The 20,027-nt window shown below is 44.2% G+C and overlaps 1 protein-coding gene across 1 annotated transcript; it reads left to right on the top strand.

Annotated features, from left to right (window-relative positions):
* Window positions 1-724: 724 nt before the first annotated feature.
* Window positions 725-19,946, top strand: LCT (lactase; the record flags this gene model as incomplete). The annotated part of the gene is made up of 17 exons (XM_082056833.1): window positions 725-1,388; window positions 2,446-2,525; window positions 3,785-3,868; window positions 4,826-4,928; window positions 5,286-5,364; window positions 6,125-6,812; window positions 7,193-7,838; window positions 8,807-10,366; window positions 10,670-10,938; window positions 11,389-11,679; window positions 12,008-12,206; window positions 12,878-13,080; window positions 13,472-13,581; window positions 15,498-15,632; window positions 16,560-16,783; window positions 17,688-17,924; window positions 18,682-19,946. 17 exons carry the CDS (start codon window positions 725-727, stop codon window positions 18,888-18,890), a joined length of 5,781 nt encoding a protein of 1,926 aa, XP_081912959.1. The 3' UTR covers window positions 18,891-19,946.
* Between the last annotated feature and the right edge of the window lie 81 nt (window positions 19,947-20,027).

The raw sequence follows: 20,027 nt of genomic DNA, 5'->3' as shown, positions 1-20,027 counted from the left end.
TTGGGCAGCAAATGTTCTCAGCTCTTCAGTTTTGGTTTATTTGAATGCAGAAAAGTTGTGTTCTCTCTTCCCTGAAGCGGTTCAGGTAGGTGATCGGTACGTGTCCACCCTGCTGAGAGAGCATGTGTTCTCGAGGCTGACAGGAAGAGTACTTTGGAAAGAATAAAATGATGTTCAAATTCCTTGATATTATCAGGCATGAGGACTTTACCAAGTGAGTGAGACGCCACATCTCGTTTTCTTTATGCACTAAAGAATTATAGCACAAACGTGCCTCTTACTGGCCTGCCCACCCTGAGCTGTGGGAGCACCCAGCCCCAGTGACTCTGCTTTTGTGTTCTACAGCCAGAGCTGTGCTGGGATTCCTCTTGAGCCAAGAAAAATAAACCAAAACACCAAGAGGAGATAAAAAGTGTTGTCTACTTATTCTCTCTTTCTCTAGAATGGAGGCAGTATCAGCAAATGTCAATTGATGTTCAAGCATAAAGAGGAAGCTGAACATCTCAGAAAATGTTTCCGCGTGGCCTTTCTCTAATGCTTTGACAGGGTTTTTTTGTTTTCGTCTATTTATTTGTTCATCTATTGATTGAAAGTCCTGATCTGTAATCATTCTAGCGTCAGCTAGTTCTAGGAACATTTATCTGTATAATAGATAATTTCAGTTAAATATTACTTCTACTGTAATATAAGTAGTGTGGAATAACTTTCTGAAGCAGGTCCAGAAATGGAGTTGATTTGTGAGACAATTGTCTTCCTTCTGTTGGTCTCTCCCAGCCTTGGGACAGGTGAGGAATTTGCTCAGAATTTTATCACCGTTGCTGGACCACTACCCAGCGAGTTAGTCAACAGATTGTATCTGCAAAACCAAGTCCTACCCAAGGAAGATGAGGGCCCTGCCGTGGCTGAAGCTGATGGTTACCTGTGCCAAAAAGATCTTGTGGCTCCTGCCCTGCCGCCGTACTTCTCCCAACTCCGTGAGCTTGGGGTGACACATTACAAACTCTTTCTGCCGTGGGCACGCATTCTGCCGACGGGGGATGCCAAGAAGCCGGATGAAGCTCAAGTGCGGTGCTACCGGGAGCTGCTCCAGACCCTGGTTGCCGCAGACCTCAGGCCGGTGGTGGTTCTGCATCACCAGCGTGTCCCTGGTGCTGTGGCTGCGCAGGTTGCGGGCGGGAAAGTCAACGCTTTTGCTGACCTTTTTGTGGAATATGCAGAGTTCAGCTTCCGTGTTTTTGGGGACCTGGTTGACATGTGGCTTACCTTCAGTGACCTGCCGGAGGTCCTGCAAAGCCTGCCCCACGGGGACCCCCGGGGCCGAGCCCAGGCGCTCGCCGCCGCTCATGGGAGAGCTTACACCAGCTACCACGAGAAATACTCGCCAGCAGGTAAGGAAAATGGGGAGAGGGATTTTTTTGTATATGACTTTTTCACAAATATTTTGTGATGGAATCAAATGGCCACTGCTACATGCAGTTCCCTTCTGAATATGCTACCAGTGCTCTCGGAATTACATAGAAATCCCTGAGTAACAGGTTCCTTCAAATCCCTTATTTTGATAGTTTTATTATTTCTTTCTGATAGCATTTTACAGCCAAAATATTTGGGGGTAATATATATGTGTATGTGTGCATATTTATATTTTACCTTTTAAGCATCAGGGAAGTATTAAATAGCCTCTGGTTAATTTGAGCAGCGGAAACTAGTACTTCAAACATTATACTACTTCTGTCTGCTTTTTCCCTACGGCCTCTTGTCTCTGTGCTCTTGGTTTAAAGACCAGCAGATGCCCCTCATGAACTGTGGTTTCATACTGGCCAAACTCTTTCCACTGATGCCCAGCAACAAGTTATGGGGCAACGGGCACAAACGGAAACACGAGAAGTTCCATGTGAATTGGTTGTAGAAATACTTTGAGGGTTCCAGAGCCCTGGAAGTGGCACAGGAAGGACATGGACCTGTTGGAGAGGGCCCAGAGGAGCCACAGAAATGATCCAAGGGCTGGAACAGCTCTGCTGGGAGGACAGGCTGAGAGAGTTGGGGTGTTCAGCTGGAGAAGAGAAGCTCTGGGGAGACCTTATTGCGGTCTTTTTGTACTTAAAAGAACGATGGGGACAGACTTTTTAGCAGGGCCTGTTGCAATAGGACAAGGGCTGATGGTTTTAAACTAAAAGATGAGAGATTCAGGCTAGACACGAGGAAGAAATTGTTCACAATGAGGGTGGTGAGAGCCTGGCCCAGGTTGGCCAGAGAGGTGGTGGATGAACCATCCCTGGAGACATCCCAGGCCAGGCTGGACGGGGCTCTGAGCAACCTGAGCTGGTGAAGATGTCCCTGCTCATGGCAGGGGGGGCACTGGGGGAGCTTGGAGGGGCCCTTCAACCCAAACTGTTCTATGGTTCTATGATTTGTCCTTACCAATAGACTCCCTCTTCTTGTTTCAAGGTGGAAAGGTGTCCATTGCTTTAGGACTGGGTCATATCTTGGATAGTGCTTCATCAGAATTTCTTTCAGTTTCTCTTCAGGTAAGACCTTAATAGAAATTATTTCCAAAATTATATACATTTTATTTGATTTAACTTGATTTTTTTGTACAGAATCGAATGACCTATTGCAAGTTATATAGAATTTTATCAAATTTACTGATTGACCAATTTGGTGAATTTTACTTCTGTGATTAGTTTTGTCCTGTGAAGGTCACTGATTTTAAAAATGACTTCAGCATCCTTTCTTGTCTAGCAAGCAGCGATTAAGCTATACAGAGAAATATTTGCTCTCATAATGGCAATTTTAGCAATATACATGCTGATATGAGAAGGCATCTGCAAAAATGTGCCCGTTGTTATTTTCTTTGCAAGTCTACTTAATGTACCACCAAATATAAAAAGATAATTTATTTTAAATGATGACTATAAAAAAAATGCTTATTATATTAAAACACAGATGGAACTGTGCTAAAAGTGATGTGGCTGCATGGGGGTGACACAACACAAGGAGAACATAATCTCTACAAAGATGTTGACCTCCCTTCTGGAAAGATCAAACCCTTTGTCAGTAGTTGTCTTCACCTGGGGGATGTTGATGGAGGATGTGGGGAACAAATAACAATGAAGGGTTTGGGCTTGTATTCACAAACCTTCAAAATCGAGTAATGGAGTAAGGAATGTTGTAGGCACTATATTTCCAGGATATAAGCAAGTTGTGGTGTGCAGGGAGAGGAATGATCTTGTATTAGGTGACCTGAATAAGACAGAAGAAAACTTTGGATGGAAAAATAAACTGAAAGCTTACAAATTTTTTTTCCAGCTTCACCACCTGGTTTAATAAAAGAATGTTATCTATTCCTTTGAACTTTTGACTTCTAGCAGGATAACGCTTACGGTTTGGAATGCTTAAAGATTTCAGAAGTGGACTTTGCCCAAAGGAGTGTTGATAAGGAACAACATAGTTGCAAAGGTTTCTCTATCTGATTAATCATGGATTTCTTCAATCTTACTAATAAAAAATCAACTGTAAATCGTAAATAGTAACTCCTATTCATAAAATACTCCCAGAATTTAATTTAGCTGTTTAGATTTTACTTTGTTGAGAAGGAGAGACACAAAATCCCATGAATTATCCAGTTTGTGTTCATTATATTGTCAAGGGGTCCCATATAGCTGTATGACTTACTCCTGCAAATCATCTTTGTCAAAGTTTTCAGAATTTTATATATATTTTAATGAAATACTTGCAAAAAATACATTTAAATCTAGGGTTATTCTTTTCCTTTCCTTGTTTCCAGGATTCAGTAGACTTTCTGTCTCTCAGCCTTCAGTACTGTTGTGGAAATGAAACAGATTTCTACAAGAAGTTGAGTGAATTCCAGGTAACATTACTCACAGTGTTCAAATTATAGCAGCAGACAACAGACCATAAATAGAAGGGGAATTTCATGCTTCTTGATGCATGTCTAAACAGTTCTGATTTGCTGTGACAGCTCAGACAACAGCGACACTAGGGAACAGCTGCATACCGCTCACTTCTCTGTTGTTATTCTGACTTAAAAACAGGTGTTCGAAAGTGCTGGAAAGGATCGTCTTGGTCAGTGCTCATTATTATGTATTAGTGCCTGGAATGGCACAATTCTTTTCCCTGGGATTGAAAAACCTTCTTTCTCACTCCTTAAGTGTTTGATAAGCTGTTGTCTGTACAATGAAAGACACTATTTTATTCTAGCGTGGGTTCTGCAGCTGTACTACCCGACTTCACAGCTCCTCACCAGCAGAGGCCGTGCTAGAAATGTCAGTAAATTTAGGATAGGATCACACAGCAGCAACAATGCCAGTGATGTTATAGGCTGATACCTGGTGTTAAACCCCTGGTAGTGAACTGCATTCTTAAAATCCCTGAGACAAGTCATTCAGCAATGGAGCAGCACAATAAGGAGCTACCCAAGTGACTGATTCTCCTCAGGATGCCACCATGCTGCAGTTGCTCAAAAAATCTGGAGTGGGCCATTTATGGCAAAGGATCCTTATCAAGTAACCTTTCAAAAAAAGACTTAGTCCCCTGTGCCTTTCAAATGATGGGTGGAACAATGAAGGTTTCTGGGGTTTATGCTTTGATTTGCTTTGGGCTTTTTTTTGGATCAGAGAAAAATAGTGAGTGGTATTAAATGCTTACTCTGTTGGTTTATTACTTGAACTTTGAAGAACTTTATCACCAGTTCTCAGTCTTCTGAGTATTTCCCATTCTGTGTTAAAAGCACCAAATGCCGAGAGCATGGTTTTAGTAGCTGGCTGATGCTTCTTCTCATACAAGTCTCTGTTTTCTGGTTTTGCAGAATGTTTGGAAGGATGTAGAGATCTTGCTTTTCAGTCTAAAGTTCCTTGGTTGTGGTTCCGTGGAGGAGAATCACTTCATACCAGTAGCGGCCATTGTCATAGGTGAGTGACATATTTCAGGAGGGAGGAGAGTTTTTTGCAAATTATAGAGCAAATTTAAATTTTCCAGTCCAGATCACTGCTATTAGATGAAATAATTTTACAGTTTCTTTCATAACCTTCTTGGAAAATGAGTGTTGAGGGAGTGGAAGCAGGAAATTTTCCCCAAAATTTCTGATCATTTTTTAACATTAAATTGTAAATATCTAATAAAACCCCAACATATTGGATGTGAGAAAAATAGCTATTAGTTACGGAAAACACTTTGCTTCAAAAGGTGTAACTGTATGTATGGTAGTGTCATGCAGCCCACAGCATCTAAGTTATGACTAAGTCCATTGCTTGTTTGTTTGTTTTCAGCTATTAATAAAGAAAAGACACGTACAATTGGATATGATGTTAATGAGTTCTTGGACTTCTCATCATCTCATGTTTTAAGGTACAGTTTTTCTCCCTTAAATAAGGTACTATAATAAAATGTTGTCCTTTAGAAGCCTATGCGGAGGCAGACAGAAGGCAGTTTTAGTGGTAAAATTTGCCGTTAGTTCCTGAAAGGACTGGAGAATAATGCCTTTGTGCTGAGCCCCGTCTCTTGCTATTACAGGCGACGGAATCTTCTCCCATCCTCTCATCCTTGGTTGCCCAGGTTGCACCTTCAAGCCAGTAGTAACAAGTACATATTCCAATGCTTTTGTTCTTTTCAAGAGCAAAACAGTTAAAAATAAATACATAAAATAAAATAGAGACTTTCCTAGGAGAAAAGCTAATTGTACCTACAGAAATGTAAATGTAATTGTGCAGGGCAATGCTGAGGATTAGAGAAGCAGGACTGGTTAGTTTTAGCTTCTCCCATGAAAACTCATGAGAACAGTTGTAGCGTGTGAAAATGCTACACACTGCACAGATTTGGTTTGCACCTCTGACCCAGCTGTAGTGATTTGTGAGAATCTACCTGCAAAGAAATGCATTAGACATGTAGACATGTTGAACTGCTCTCCAGTTATCTCACTGCACTCTGCCTTCACCTGTGAGTTGGGTGGCAGTAGGTTGGACTGATCAGATGACGAAGGAATGGGACCCTACATGCCTGATGTCAGCTGAATGGGAAGCAAATGTTTCATCTGTCCTCCATGTTCACAAGTTTTGTGGCACTGGCATCCACCTTGGAGTCTGTAACTTCTTTTTTATTCTATTTGCAGCAAAACAAACACTCTGCAGGAGAACCCAGTTGCTGGTTTTGCCCCTCACTCCTCCTATCAAACAGTTTGGGAAATGTTTGCCAAGCAGTCTGAATTGGAGAGGGATTCTTTTCTGCAAGATGTTTTCCCAAGTGGTTTCCTCTGGGGCACATCCACAGGTGCCTTTAACATTGAAGGAGCTTGGGCAGAGGATGGGAAAGGAGAGAGCATCTGGGACCATTTTGGGCACGCAGGTCATGTCTACATGAACCAAACAGCAGATGTGGCATGTGACAGCTACTATAAAACCAGCTATGACGTTTACTTACTTAGGGGTCTTCATCCCCAACTGTACAAATTTTCTGTATCCTGGCCTAGAATTTTCCCTGCTGGCACCAGCGACACCATCAACTCCAAGGGTGTTGATTATTACAACCAGTTAATTAACCGATTGCTGGACTCTAACATTGAGCCCATGGTGACTCTGTTCCACTGGGACCTCCCACAAGCTCTTCAGGTTCTTGGTGGCTGGCAGAATGACAGTATCATAGATGCTTTTGTAAATTACGCAGACTTCTGCTTTGCCACTTTTGGGGATCGAGTCAAATTCTGGATTACTTTCCATGAGCCTTGGACGATTAGCTACGCTGGCTACGGCAACGGAGAGCATCCTCCAGGAATCGCTGACCCAGGGGTAGCATCTTACAAGGTAGGGACACAGGAATAACTGGGATCCTGCAGCTGCCATGGTTGTGTAATTTTCCTCTGGTGGTTCTGTACTTTAGCTATGTTTAAGCCTAATGTGGCCTCTGAGACAACTATTTGCTTTTTGAATTTGTGATACTTGCAAAAAACTGGGGTAGTTAACGAATGTCTTTGTTTAATTTTTCTATTCTGAAAGCTGGTGCTGGTGAAAAGCCAGATTCTTCTGCTTAATCCAAAACCTGCTGCACTCTGGCTATGATTATTTGTTTTGTCAAGGTTTCTTCTTCTGGATGGAGATGACATTCTCACATGACAATAATCTCAGTGCTTGAGGGTTCTTGTGCAAAGCAGCGTGACACGCATTCCTCTGCTCTCTGCCCACAGGTGGCTCACATGATTCTCAAGGCTCATGCCAAGGTCTGGCACCTGTATAATGACAGATACCGCTCCCAGCAACTGGGAAAGGTGGGGCTGGTGCTGAACTCGGACTGGGCTGAACCCAAGAATCCAACCAGCTCTGAGGACCTGAGGGCATCAGAGAGGTACCTGCAGTTCATGCTTGGCTGGTTTGCTCACCCGATATTTGTTAATGGTGATTACCCAGATGTCCTGAAGGCTCAGATCCAGGAGGTAAACCAGCAGTGCTCCACAACAGTTGCACAGCTGCCGCTGTTTACAGAAGAGGAGAAGTCCTGGCTGAAAGGGACTGCAGACTTTTTTGGCCTTTCCCATTACACTTCCCGCTTGGTCAGTGCTGTGGCTAACGGGACCTGCACACCAGGCTACGAGAGCATCGGGAACTTCTCCGTGCATGTAGACCCTTCTTGGCCACAGGCTGCCTCTTCTTGGATCCACGTTGTCCCTTGGGGATTAAGGCGGCTGCTGAAGTTTGTGTCCCAGGAATATACAGGGGCAAAGATCCCAATTTACATCGCAGGAAATGGTATGCCAACAGAGGACGCGGGGGATCTTATTAATGACACTCTGCGAGTGGATTATTTCCGCCGGTACATCAATGAGGCTCTAAAAGGTATGGAAATGATTTTTTTTCTTAATAACAGCAACAAGTTATTGTATCACTTCTGCGGTGATTAGCTCTAAAACATCACCACTTGCGCAGTGATATGAGGTCAGCTGCCTGTTGTGTATGTAGGGTGACCTCATGTATTTAAGCCTATCTGGTGTCCAGACATAGAACTCTCTGTTCTGTTTAGATGTGGGAATAGGTTTTCTGTATATACGGATGAATGTAGCCTGGATCCTAACTTTAGACCCTCTGTGAGAACGGTGTTTATATACATCAGCCCCCATGAACATCATTTGCTGGAGGCAGACTCTTACCTATAGATATCTCACAGATCAGGACCGAATGATGGCTTTACTGGTTAAGCAAATCTAACTAACAGCATCCTGTGACATTTCAGGTTAGAATTTTTAGGGAGATATTTATATTTCAGTCATTTTCTGCAAGGTTCAAGGTATGCTCTTATCTTTGCAAACTGCTTATCAATTGTCTTAAAAATAATATTAGTGCCTGAAGTTCTAGACAGGTATAGAGGTTTGAGAATTCAAATAGAGATTCGACTGTTCTGCTAAAAGAAACTCTCTTATGTTCAGGGAAGATAGGCAAGCCCTAAATCCAGGTAATGTTTCAGTTCATCTATAGTGTCAAATCTAAAAGATGCCATGTACCTAAATTGATGAATTCTGCTTGAAAATAAGAACACAGGGAAAGGGATACCAGTGGCACAAATGCCCTGTACTCAAATATCTCTTGACTAATATTTGTTTTCTTATGCATTTTAGCCACTAAGCATTTGACCAGTGCTGACTACTTTTCTTGCCGGATACTCTAATTGTCTGGGGGGAGGTGGTTTGCCTAAAAGATCATTTGTAGATGTTTGGCTTATCACACTGTTACCTCAGTTGTGGTGCTTATGTTGTGCTGTTCTGCATTCAGAAAATGAATAACAGTGTCTTCTACTGTTTCTGCAACAGCGGTAAAACTAGACGCAGTTGATGTTCGGTCATACATTGCTCGATCCCTCATTGATGGCTTTGAAGGCCCCCCGGGGTACAGCCTAAAATTCGGGCTACATCATGTGAATTTTGAAGACAGCAACAGACCAAGGACTCCCAAGGCATCTGCTTATTTCTATTCTAGTGTCATTGAAAATAATGGTTTCCCACCCAAAGTCTTGGAGAGGTTTTCTACACCGGTGGTATCTGACCTCCCCACGCCATCAAAGTTGCCAAATTTACCAGCATCAGAAGTTCCCTCCAAGGCAAAAGTTGTGTGGCAGAAGTTTTCATCTCAAACAGACTTTGAAAGGGACATGTACTTTTACGGGACATTCCCCGAGGACTTTACATGGGGTGTGTCTTCTTCTGCCTACCAGGTAGAGGGAGGCTGGGATGCTGATGGCAAAGGACCCAGCATTTGGGATAACTTCACTCATGTCCCAGGGAATATAAAGAACGACGACACTGGAGATATAGCTTGTGACAGCTACAACAAAGTGGAGGAAGATATTTACCTGCTGAGAGCCTTAGGGGTAAAGAACTATCATTTCTCTCTGTCCTGGTCTCGAATTTTCCCCAGTGGAAGGAATGATTCAATAAACAGCCATGGAGTTGACTACTATAACCGTCTCATTAATGGACTGGTTGCAAACAACATCACTCCAATCGTCACTCTGTACCACTGGGACCTGCCACAAGCTCTCCAGGACATTGGTGGCTGGGAGAACAGTGCACTCATCGACCTGTTTGATAGTTTTGCTGACTTCTGTTTCCAGACCTTTGGGGACAGGGTGAAGTTCTGGATCACGATCAATGAACCCCAAGTCGTCGCTTGGGTTGGCTATGGCACTGGGGCATTCCCACCCAACGTCAACGACCCTGGCACTGCTCCCTACAGGGTTGCCCACATCTTACTGAAAGCTCACGCCAGGGTCTACCACACGTACGATGACAAATACAGAGCGAGTCAGGGAGGTGTCATCGCTCTGCGTCCCAACATTGACTGGGTTGAGCCGGAGACACCAAGTGACCCCAGGGACATCGAAGCTGCAGACAGGCACCTGCAGTTTTTGGTGGGGTGGTTTACACACCCGATTTTCAAAAATGGGGACTACCCTGAGGTCATGAAGTGGAAAGTTGGGAACAGGAGTGAGCTACAGAACCTACCATCATCGCGCCTTCCAGTTTTCACGGCAGAGGAGCGTGAATACATCAGGGGTACAGCAGATGTTTTCTGCTTCAACACCTACACCTCCAAAATTGTAACCCATGCAACGACCCGGTTGAGGCCCTTCTCTTATGAGTATGACCAGGAAGTTTCAACAAAGGTTGACAGCTCCTTGCCTTCCTCAGCTATTGCTGACCATCGTGCTGCGGCCTGGGGGCTGAGGAGGGTACTGAACTGGATCAAAGAAGAATACGGAAATCCCCCAATATACATCATGGAGAACGGGGTGGGGATAAAGACCACATCAGATGTTGATGACAATGCCAGGATATTTTACTACAAAACATACATTGATGAAGCTCTCAAAGGTACCAGTGTTTGTTCTGTTGGTGTTGTCTGTCTCCTCTCTAGATTTCTGGTTACTCGGAAGTAACTTTGTCTTTAAATATCCTGAACACAATATAAACATAGTGTTTCTTTCTATGATCTCCTTTGCATGGCCATTTGTGCTTTGTATCCTCCAACTATGAAGAGTCTCTTAATGATCTTAGTTGACCAGCGCCAGCTTTATGAAGTTAGAAATGTGTGTGTTCTTACATGTGAATTTCTTGTGGTTCATTTAATGTGTGATTACACAATTGATGCTGTTCCATTTCATTATGTTTTTTCAGCTTACAAGTTGGATGGTGTTAATCTGCGAGGATACAATGCTTGGTCTTTTATGGATAACTTTGAATGGCTGCATGGTTATGAGCCAAGATTTGGATTGCACCAGGTTGATTTTGACAATCCCAACAGGCCAAGAACTCCGAAACGCTCTGCTGTGTATTATGCAGAAATCATCCGCAATAATGGCATCCCACTGCCAAAAGAAGATGAATTTTTATATGGAGAGTTTCCAAAAAACTTTTCGTGGAGTGTAGCAACTGCAGCGTATCAGGTTAGGAAACTGAGACCAACTCTTTAAGTAATTGCAGATACTTAATTCATTTTGAATAAGATATCTACAGCTTTTGTAACATCAGGTTTTACTATTACTAAGAGATGGTGTAACAACCACAGTAAAAGGGAGGAACATGGAGATGTTTAAGGATATGATTACACCACAGGAACTGAGACAGCAGCATGGGCTTCACAAGAGCCAGCCAACATGGAGCAGCCCGTGAACTGAAACAATGCCCGTTCTGTGACATTGTACTTTGCTAATATGTCTTGAGGCCTAAGAAGTCTCAGTAGTTTGGTACAGCATAAACATTGCTATTTCTGGTCTTAAGCTGGTAAGTCAAAATATTGTGTGGTGCCACAAAGACTAACAGGCTGAATTCTTTGCTAAGCCAAGACCTAAAATTGTTTACCAATTATTTCCCCTCTACCACATCTTCAATTACAGATTGAGGGAGGATGGAGAGCTGATGGAAAAGGACTCAGCATTTGGGACCAATTTGCTCACACTCCCTTGAAAATCAGCAACGACGACACTGGAGACGTAACTTGTGACAGCTACCACAAGATTGAGGAGGATGTGGAAATACTGAAAAACCTCAAGGTGTCTCACTATCGCTTTTCAATCTCCTGGTCCCGCATTCTCCCAGATGGGACCACCAGATACATCAATGAAATGGGACTGAACTACTATGAAAGGCTTATCGATGCTCTTCTGGCAGCTAACATTATGCCTCAGGTAACTAAACCCAGTAACTTTCAGGTAACTGGTGATGGTTTTTGGTAAAGCTTCATTCTTTTGTTAAAAGCTTCATCTTCACCATGGGGCAGACCTTAGAAGCAGGGTGATTTCCTCATGTTCTAAAGACACAGAAACACTGGAAAAAACGTATTTTGTTTGCATGCATGAGTGATCACTACAAACACACAGTTAGGAGCAAATAACTGCAGATCAAAGCACACTTTCACTTTCTTTATGTTCATAAATAAGGCTGAGTTACTGTCCTTATTTCTGAAAGTGAAAGAGTGACTGATTGAGTCCCTTTTCTTGCTGTCTTTCCCCACAGGTAACTCTCTATCACTGGGACCTCCCACAGGCACTGCAGAACGTTGGCGGGTGGGAGAATGATACTATAGTTCAGAGATTTAAGGAATATGCTGAGCTCCTCTTCCAGAGGCTGGGAGATAAAGTGAAATTTTGGATAACCCTCAATGAACCCTACAACACTGCATATTGTGGCTATGGCGTTGGCATAGCCGCTCCAGGTAAGACTCCTGGGAATAACCTCAGTGCCTTCACGCACGGTGGGCACGACTCCGGTTTGTGCTGCAGCAGAGGAGGTGCAAAGGTAGAGCAAGGAAGATGGTGTGGTGGGGATAAATGGGGTTTGGACTGATGTGGGGTGGTGAACAGGTCCTTCTTTCATTTTACCTGACCCCTTCAAGACATCCTCCCTCTTTCCTCCTCTGCAACCTCTGGATTATGCTTGCTACCTGGAGCAGACCGCATTTCCAGACCAGCTGCAGGGACTAGAGGGCTGAGCTCCGCTGTAGGGTAGAGGCAGAGGAAGGGAAGGGGAGGGGAGGGATGTGAGCTGGCCTGAACACACAGCTTTCTGCTCTCCATGCCAGCAGCAGCAGCCTGTTGCCAAGGCTGGCAGCCCTGCACAGGCAGAGAGAGCTGAACCAGCCCCTGTCCCACCGCAGGGGGAGGAGGGGATGATGTGGGGTCCTGCCCACTGCAGCTGCACCTTCAGCTGTCTCTGCTGAAGCAGTGATTGCAGCCCAGGCTAGGCCTGAAGGCACCAGCTGCTGCCGGTTTATTCATTTACCAGCGGGTAGTTCTGCTTGTCCTGGGTGTTGTGTCAACCTGGGAAGAAGCGACTGAGAAACTGGGAACTGCTGCTCCACTGCCTGTGCTGTCCCTGTCTCTGCAGGCATCTCTGTCCGGCCAGGCCGAGCCCCTTACGTGGTGGGACACAACTTAATAAAGGCCCATGCGGAAGCCTGGCACCTCTACAATGAGACCTACCGCGCAAAACAAGGAGGACTGATCTCCCTCACCATCAACTCTGAATGGGCAGAACCAAGGAACCCACACAACCAGGAGGATGTCGATTCTGCCAGACGATATTTGCAGGTACAGAGACACCTGGTCACAGCTCTCCCTGCTGCTCCAGGGTTTGTTCATGGTGACACCCCCATCCTGGGTGCTGGAGATGCCCAAAACCCAGGTCAGCATCTTGCCACACCAGCATGAAAGGAAAGGGTGAGCCAGAGGCATCACTGCAAGGAAATGTATCACCCCCATCTGGTGGCTGATAAAGTATGCAATAGAAATGAGGCAAAGTACGATAGCAGTGCCAAAAGCTTGTTAAATTTGCTGCCGTTAAATGAGCATCCCTGCATATCTCCGTGTGCCTGTTCATTACAGTTTCATGTACTAGCTATAAAGCAGCGCATGAAAGAGAAATGGTTAAATCCCTTGTTTTGATACATAATTTAGCTTTCTCTCTTATTTCCTGGCTTAGTTTTTGCTAGGTTGGTTTGCTCATCCCATTTTCAAAAATGGCGATTACAACGAAGAGATGAAAACGAGGATCCGGGAGCGCAGTCTGGCTCAGGGTCTGAGCCAGTCCCGGTAAGAGCCCAGGTGCATTTCTGCTTTTGTTGTACTTGCTGTGTTGAATCCTGCTTTTCTCAAAGTGCTAAATTTCAATGATTCTGTTGCGACGTTTACTGTAAAAATCTTGTAGTATCCTCACACAAAAAGTCTAGTGTACGTTTTGCCTGTTCCCTGTCTCTACCTCCCTTGCAAACTAAACTTAGTAATATAACATACCTTTGGAGTATTAAGTTGGTGGCTTAGAATGACATAGTAAAAGATCTGCATTAGACACAGTGCTTTACCTGACTGTGGTATATTAAATGTGTTTTAACCGTTCTTGAAACTACGTCCTGAACTCAGGCACTGAGAACTCATTGGTCCCTCTGAACTATGTTTTTTGTTTTCCATTCCCATTATTTATTCTTAACCCTGCTGTGCTAGCAGTGCTCCATCAGTGTTCTCCCTTTTCTCACCCTTATTAGTTACATATAAGGAAAGAACTTTTTTTCCCCTCTTCACTCTAATAGCCATTTAATGGGACATAGTAAATCTGGGGCTATTCCTGATCATTCCCCTCTGAAAATGTGAAAGACCGCTTGTTGGGAAAAGTCAGTGCGTGCTCTGCAGCAAAGGCAGGTCTCTTCAAAATTTAAGTTATGCTTTTATGTGTGCCTAAAGCACTTGCATTCTTGAGAACTTCTTTCTGACACTGTTTTTTCTCTGGCAGTTGCAAATTTACTGTGTTGCTTTATGAGCTAACATGTCCAAGCATCTCCTGTCCTCGCTCTGAGACTGCAAACTCTCGAGCATCACCAATTGCCTGCATTTTCAGCAGGGGTTGCCTGTGGACCTGATTCCCAGAACAATTTTCTCCCACTTCTAGCTAAAAGTGACCCAAAACCTCACTGCTTACTTCACAGCACCCTGTGGATGTCCCTGAGTCCGTTTCTTACTCTGTGCAGGGCTGCACATCCTGAAGGGGGATGTTCTTCTCTAAGGAGACCTCCCTTTCGAAGGGGACTGAGCACTTTGGGATTCAATGGTGGAGTCCACAGACAGAGCCTAGTTCTCAGTTTCTCCTGGGTTTTCCCATGTTCCTCCAGAAGGCTCATGGTACCTCCCCAAGTGCTTGTGGTGCTGGTACCAGGGATACCAGTGTTACACCGAGTGTGTTCACAATGTCGATCTCAGGGGAAAAGCTCAGAAGTTTTTATTGTCTCCTGTGTAGAAAACGGAGTTTGAGACACCCCTGTAGGTACTTCTGCTGTGACCTACCAAGTACTACTGCTGCCACAAAGAGAAGAGTTCCTCTTCCTTCTGTTTTCAAGGGCATGTAGTGATAGGACAAGGGGTAATGGCTTTAAACCAAAATAGCAGAGATTTAGATGAGATATAAGGAAGAAATTCTTCCCCATGAGGGTGCTGAGGCCCTGGCACAGGCTGCCCAGAGCAGCTGTGGACGCCCCATCCGTGGAAGTGTCCAAGGCCGGTTGGACGGGGCTTTGAGTGACCTGGGCTAGCAGGTGTCCCTTGCCCAAGGCAGGGGGTGGAACTAGATGATGTTTCAGGTCACTTCCAACCCAAACCATTCTATGACTCTATTTGCAGCAGACACCTGCTCCCCTGCAGCTGTGAGCACACCTGGCACAGATGGCTGCTGCACCTTCAGTTTCTGCAAGCAGGGGTACGGTGTTTTGAGGGGGCTCGTGACATCTCCCCTGAGCGGGGACAGGAGCCCTGGATGTCCCTGGCACCATTTCATGCTTCCCTCTGCCATTGCTGGTCATGTTCTTGCAGGATGGTGGCCTGAGACAGGTCACTCATCATTCTAGGAAGAGATTGCTTTAGTTTAGACAACAGGACTGGGGAGGAGTTAGAAGCAAAGGAAGGGAAAATCCTGAGAAAATTTACATGTTTGCATGTTTATGCTTTTCTGTTTTCTGGTGCAGACTTCCAGAATTTACTGAAAGTGAAAAGCAAAGAATTAAAGGCACGTATGACTACTTTGGTCTAAACCATTATACTACAGTTTTAACGTACAACTTAAAGTATCCTGCTGGCGTTCTGTCCTATGACTCTGACAGGTAAGAGATGAACGTAAGTTATTGGTCAAGTAAAATATGCACACCTGGAACCCGGGCCAACTTTCTGGTGCTGTTATTTTCACAGAAGTCCAGCATCACCCCTTTTTTTACGGACCTGATGATAAATACAAATGTTTAAAAGAGAACAAAGAAAATTAAAGGATCTACTAAGGGAAGGAATCTGCACTTTTGAGTCTCCCAGTGGTTTGGGATTGGTTGTAAACAGTACTTATTGTATTTCCTACACCTAATCTGCAGTTTGAACTGCTAGATTATCATTGTTTATGGATACTTCTCCATTTGCTGTTAAACAGTTGTTAGTTCCCTCAGCACAGTGGGTAAATGTATGTTCAAAGCCTAAATAACCAAATCACTTCATGGTTAAGTATACACAAGTCAAGATTTTTATTTAGACACCAATGTCTTCCACAGCTTCAGAAGGTGAACAACAGGAGCTCACCAGTTTTTCTGATAAGAATCAAGGTAATGGTGGGACTGCACACGGGGGTGAACATTGGCTGTTTTCTAAAACAATTCCACAGAGAGTGTCTGGAATGACTGTAACTTCCCTTTGCTGCTGCACCCTGGCCATGGTGGTTTTAGCCTGTAGGACACTGGGTTCAGTCTTGCATCCCTGGACACAGGTATAAATGGCAATTTTGTGTCGCTCAGGCACTGCATTAAAAGGCAAATGGTAGAATTCATGGACAAGGATTAGGAGCTAACATTGGGTACTCACCCATAGTTGATTTAATATGATTGTAAAGTAAGAATCTGATTGTAAAGTATGAGGAGTGTTTTCTAGAAGCCTGTGAGCACCAGCACCACCTCTGCCCACTGTTCTTCCACCAGTTTGGCACAACATCACCGCTGTGGGCACTTGGGCTGGGCCCTTGAGCAATGTGTCCTCCTCTTCCTCCTCCGCAGGGGTGTCGCTTCAGTAGCCGACCGCAGCTGGCTGAACTCTGGCTCCGTCTGGCTGAAGGTGACACCCTTCGGTTTCCGAAAGATCCTGAGATGGATCAAGGAAGAGTACAACAACCCTCCGATCTACGTGACCGAAAATGGCATCTCGGAAAGGGGAGCCTTCAACTTCAATGACACTTGGCGAACGCATTACCATCGGAGCTACATTAATGAAGCACTGAAAGGTAGGAATGATTTAAATCTAATCATCCGCATGGCTAGAGAGCAGCAGTGTCTCAGCACAAAACTAACACGTAGAGAGCAAGTTGTGAAGAGCTAGAAGTGCGTAAGTCACTCGTGCATATGGGTTTACTCTGCGTCCAGTGCTGAGAACTTTTGGGTTTAGCAGAAACTGGCCTCAGACAGGCAGGACTTTGCAGGGAAAGGTGATCTAAAGGAAGAACAGGCCCTGGGTTTAGTGAGGTAACTGCAGTGTCCTTGTAGAGCTGCGTCTGGTAGGAGAAGGTTCTGCTGCTTGATGGGTTAGCGGTTATGAACAGCTATTTTGACTTTAGTTTGACTATGGCTGTGCCTAAAGACTGCATCTTTAAAAAAGAGAAAAAAAACAAAACCAAAAAAACCAAAGCACCCAAAACCAGAAACCCCCAACCCAAACTGGTTTCAATTACAGCAGTGGTCAAGCAGCACCAGTGAAGAGCACTTTCAGTTTGCTTCATTTTGGCTCAGTGCTCTTTTACTGCCTCTTAGCAGTGGAGCCACACAAGCCTTTGTTGAAGCAATGGATGCATGTTGATGGTGTTTCTTCTCTGTTCCTAAACCTTTGTTTATTGGACAAAAGCTTTGATTTTTGGAGCAGAGACAAGGCCTCTCCAGCACTGGCAGGCTGACTGGTTGCTTGTTAGCTGTAGCTTGGCAGCTGAACTACCTCAAAGCAGCTGAGCTGAAGCAACACATGAGAGAACTGGGAATGGGGAGGTGGTGACACCAGTGAGGCCAAAGCAGCAATAACCACCCTGTGCTTGGACTCCGGTGCTGTGTAATGTTCCCCAGCATCTTTGTGCCACTGCTGGCATCATGGTGACACCTCCTGTTGCACAACTAACCCGTTCTCTCTGCTCCTGGTGACAGCTGTGGTGCTCGACGGGGTCGATTTAAGAGGCTACACCGCGTGGACGCTGATGGACAACTTCGAGTGGGCAGTGGGCTTTGACGAGAGGTTTGGGTTCTACCATGTGAATTTCACAGAGCCCGAGCTGCCGCGGCGCCCTAAGGCCTCTGCCAGGTTTTACTCACAGATCATAAACTGCAATGGATTTCCAGACCCAGGGACGGGCCCACATCCCTGCCTGCAGCTGGAGCCTGAAGGTAAGCGGTGCAGCAGAAATCGCGCTTGTGGCTTTGTCTGATTCTAACCCCAAAAGATTTCCATAATCTGTGCTCTTTAAAGATACCACCATTTTCTGCAATATTCTTTTTGGGGTTTCCAGTAGTGCACTGACTCATTATCAATTTTTGTTATGACTGAAGACCTACCCATGGAATTATGTCAGTTCTGCATGCAAAAGCAGAACAACTTAAAAATGTGTGTAATAGCACCTCAATACATGCCTGTCCCCAAAATACAGCAAAAGAAGTTATTCTGCTTTTCTCTGATTAACAGAACTACACCTATTCCATTCCCACTTTTTTTTTTTTTTTTTTAATAATTCTGAATACTTTATACAGATCGGTGTTTTGAGTAAGCCTTTGGAAATATTCATTTTGTCATTAACATTCACTGAACTAGAGGAGTACAGTGAACAGCAACCATTGTTAGTGTGGGGGTTTTAAATAATCATTTTAATCAGCTTTTTGGGGTGACCATGGGCAGCAGAGAACACTTGCCTCTCCCCTAGTCTCAGGTATTTTACTATTGCCTTCCTTTTTGAAGTCTTCTCCCCTCAGTTGTGCCTGTACCCTGAGCTAGAATTGTGTCAGTCACTGATCCCACAGAATTCCGGCTGCTGCCAGAGCATGAACAGCGACGCTGGCAGAGTGTGGAGGCAGGACCCAGCACACGTGTGCACGAAAATGTTCACCCAGGCTCTGCACTAACACGTCCTTATTGTTTTCCCACTGACAGTGACACCAACGGACAGGACCCCAGGACCGGCTGCCGGCACACATTTTTTTGGACTAGATTTAACATCACGAAGTGCAGAAATAGCGCTCTATGTGCTTTTTGCCCTTTCTGCAGTTGGAGCACTGGGCTTGGCTCTGCTTGGGTATACGTATGGAAAATTATCCAAAAGATCCCGTAAACGATCACATACAGAACTTAGTAGAATGTAAAGTTTCCACTTGGAATAGAACCCTAGTGCTTGTGCTACTGCCACTTTGTGTCTTGCCTTCATTTCATTGCTTGCTTACCAACTTTAAAATACAAAGTAATTTTTTTTTCTGTTAAGGGTCTCTTTTAAATCAATAATCACTGGGGACAAAAGTAAAATTGTTTCTACCCACATAAAGATTCTGAACTTGAACTTTCATCTGTTCTTGTGTCATCCTCTCCCCCTGGATGATGTGGGTCTCTTCAAGGGATCTGAGCAGCCCCCACCAGCTCTACTGCATCTTAGTGTTTTTAGGACAAGTCAGTGTCTGTACTGCTGAGAACAGGTCTAGGAGAACATACTGTTCTATTGCAGCTACTGTACAGATTGGGATCTTCCCTTTCCTTTATTTCATATACAGTCTTCTTTAGAATTATGTACCATAAATTATTAAATAAAACAGAAACTATGCCTTCACATTTGAATAGAGCGCGATACTTAATTACATCTCCTTGAGCTTGGAAGCAGCACTGAACACCTGGAATATTTAGGTCTCTGAGATGCTCAGTTACTTGGTGGGGCGAGGGAAGGTCCTGCCTCCAAAATAAAATTGTGTAGCAGCCCCCTGCTAACAACATTTCCATTTTAGTGATAAAGACCCATCTTTTTTTCTTCCTATTTAAGATGTGGTTTACAGATTTTACTATGAACATCTCCTGCATTTAAACTAGAACAAAAAGGTTGTATGCTATATTTTAAATGTCAGTGGATTATGTTAACGGCTTGCTTCCTTGTGACACAAATACTTCAGAAGAACTTCACAAGAGAAAATAAGGTTTTGTTTTTTCTGGAAAATAGTTTATTGAGTGCTTGGGGAATTAAAAACTACAAGGTTTTGCTTGCAGTTGCAGAAGCCAGAAAAAAGTTAAATTAGTTACCTGATTCGCTATGTATATAGTGCTTCTGAAACCCTCATTTTAATCAGTCATTGCCTACCATAACCTTTAAATTAATATCTGGCCCTTAAATTTATGTAGCAGAATATTTATAGATTAAAAAGTGCCTTTCTGGGGCAGTAGATAATGATTATGAAAGCAAATGGAGATTTTCAATCTGTCTAGGCCTCAGCTACACCCACTTGATTTTTCTGTCCTAGGTG

Source organism: Streptopelia decaocto (genome assembly GCF_964273445.1).
Source record: "Streptopelia decaocto genome assembly, chromosome: 6".
In the NCBI taxonomy this organism is placed as follows: domain Eukaryota; kingdom Metazoa; phylum Chordata; class Aves; order Columbiformes; family Columbidae; genus Streptopelia; species Streptopelia decaocto.
This window is presented reverse-complemented; position numbering and strand designations above follow the sequence as displayed.